At 40.8% G+C, this 2,419-nt stretch overlaps 1 protein-coding gene across 2 annotated transcripts in view; it reads left to right on the plus strand.

Annotated features, from left to right (window-relative positions):
* The first annotated feature begins 600 nt into the window (after window positions 1-600).
* The window catches only part of LOC110537757 (transmembrane protein 145), a 37,292-nt gene continuing 35,473 nt past the window's right edge, over window positions 601-2,419 (plus strand). The window contains exon 1 of one of the 2 annotated variants that reach the window (XM_036942152.1): window positions 601-842. In XM_036942152.1, coding sequence (XP_036798047.1) covers window positions 738-842 — 105 coding nt within the window. In that variant the 5' untranslated portion in view covers window positions 601-737. The remainder of the gene's footprint in view (window positions 843-2,419) is intronic. The other variant, XM_036942162.1, reaches the window with a different exon arrangement.

Here is a 2,419-nt window from a genome sequence, read left to right on the forward strand (position 1 = left end):
TCAATGCAAAGGGTGGCTATTTGAAGAATCTCAAATATAAAATATATTGTGATTTATTTGACTTTTTTTTTTTTTTTTGGTTACTACATGATTCCATGTGTGTTATTTAATAGTTTTGATGTCTTCACTATTATTTTACAATGTAGAAAATATTACAAATAAAGAAAAACCCTTGAATGAGTAGGTGTTCTAAAACTTTTGACCGGTAGTGTGTAATGATTAAAGACAAGACAAAATGTCAAACATAAATACATTCATTAAACTTTACATGCAACTTTTATCTGAACTTGTGAAAATCATGTAGCCTATCCTTTGTGTGATGATTTGTGTAGTGATTTTAGGTGTAACCTACTACAGTCTTGTTCAATTCTATGGGTCTAGGCTAAAAGTGAAGAATAGGCTTATAATGTGAGTGAAAACCCCACCCATCGAAAATGTTTGATCAAATAGGTAACAAATTAATTTCACTGTGATTGATGTATGTCTCTTGAATGTGTCGCAATCTGAGAGCGAGAACGCGCATTCTGCCTCTGTTACAAGTGAGTGGGAAAGGAGTAGGGGCGCGTATCCAAAGCGCGCTCACACCTGAATTATTGGGGCCACATGCATCGGCAAAAGACGAGAACGCGCGCCCTGTGTCTTCTCTGCTTCCCTCTCGGATACTGTCGTTTCCTGCATTCTAGTTGATTGGCAAGTGGGGCCGGGACGACCACTGAGTAGCGAAATCCTGGTATAAGATGGAGGTTTGTGAGAGACTTTTGTGCCTGGCCGTGGTGTCCAGCGTTCTCTGCGTTGGCTCGGTTCTGGGGAAATACGTGAGAGGTATCGTCAATACCAAGGAGGTAAGGTGTTTGATACCTAATGTATCACTTGTGACAATGACACCATTATTAGACTCGTCAGCGCCTTCTCATGTAGCCTAAAGCCTTTCCGTGTTTATATTCTATTGTGAGTGTGACGCGCTCCGAAATTGCCTGATCATATTTATTCCAAACCAAGCAATTCCTCCAAGATGTTACAGGCTGTCCATACTGCCTTGTATTTGTGCGCATCTCTGTGTGTCAGAGCAAGCGTATTTATATTTCTATCTTCATCGTTCTGGCTCTGTGGCTCTCACCGAACGGTAGAAGCAAGCTGTGCATGTTTACGAGAATGTGACTTGCAAATCCATCTAGCATTTATTTTTCTTTGTGATAGCGCCAAGTGTTGGCGATATCCTACACTGTAACCAAAATAACTCGCATCCATCATTCGCATATAATAACGGTAACCCCGCCGTTACAGGTGTACGTCAGTTGTCGCTCACGTCGCATATTGTTTATTATTTGTCCTCCATCTCACATCAGCTGTGCTCCAACACTTAACACTAGCCTATCAATATAAAACAGTCTTCTGATATCAATCTATTATCAATATCAACGATACTATTATCTGATTTAATCTGTTTCCGCGTTTAGATGCTGTGCTCACATTGTTCCCATGTGCACCAGACAGATGTGCGCCAGCCGCGACTATCCCGTGCACTGAGCTCTCTCATAACTCTTCTCATTCATCTCAGCTCTTTTAGTGTCCCACTTCTGCATAACAGTTTGATGATCAGGTGTGATATTTAACCCATGACATTCATGATTCATAAAGTAGGCTAACACCTGTCCTTCACAATATAATGAATTCCCTCTTCCCCATTCCCTCTTCAGAAGGACCACAATGGAAATAAACTTTATTGTGTTATCCTTGATGATTTTCTTATTGTATGTGGAGTGCCCTTATGTATATATATATATATATAAAATTGTCTAATAAAATCAATCAATATCATATGTAGGAACACTTAGGATACTTATCATATCATGTTGCTTCCAATCAAGAGCTATTGAAAATTGACTAACTATAATATAGTTAACTAGCTAAATACACTAGTGTTTGTATCAGACATGCTTATGAATAACATAAACCATATTAGATCCCCAGCTCATGCCAGACGTACTCTATACGCTCTTCTCTTACATGGTGTGTGTTAGTCTGAACCAGGGCTGTGTCTTCCCTCAAACACCATGTCACTGCTCTGAATGGACTGAAACAACACTCATCTGGACATGTTGATATAGTGTGTGTGTGTTGTCGTGGGACTGTTCAACACATCAGTCTTGTCTGCGGACTCCCACCCAAGGTCACACACACACACAGCCTCACTCCTCCACCTCAAAGTCACAGTAGAGTACAACATATAAAATCAGAAGGCAAGGTATGATCAGGTTCAGTGATGGTGGGGAGGATTATAGGTGTGATCAGGTTCAGTGATGGTGGGGAGGATTATAGGTGTGATCAGGTTCAGTGATGGTGGGGAGGATTATAGGTGTGATCAGGTTCAGTGATGGTGGGGAGGATTATAGGTGTGATCAGGTTCAGTGATGGTGGG

The sequence above is a fragment of the Oncorhynchus mykiss genome, chromosome 2, assembly GCF_013265735.2.
Source record: "Oncorhynchus mykiss isolate Arlee chromosome 2, USDA_OmykA_1.1, whole genome shotgun sequence".
Classification (NCBI taxonomy): Eukaryota; Metazoa; Chordata; class Actinopteri; order Salmoniformes; family Salmonidae; genus Oncorhynchus; species Oncorhynchus mykiss.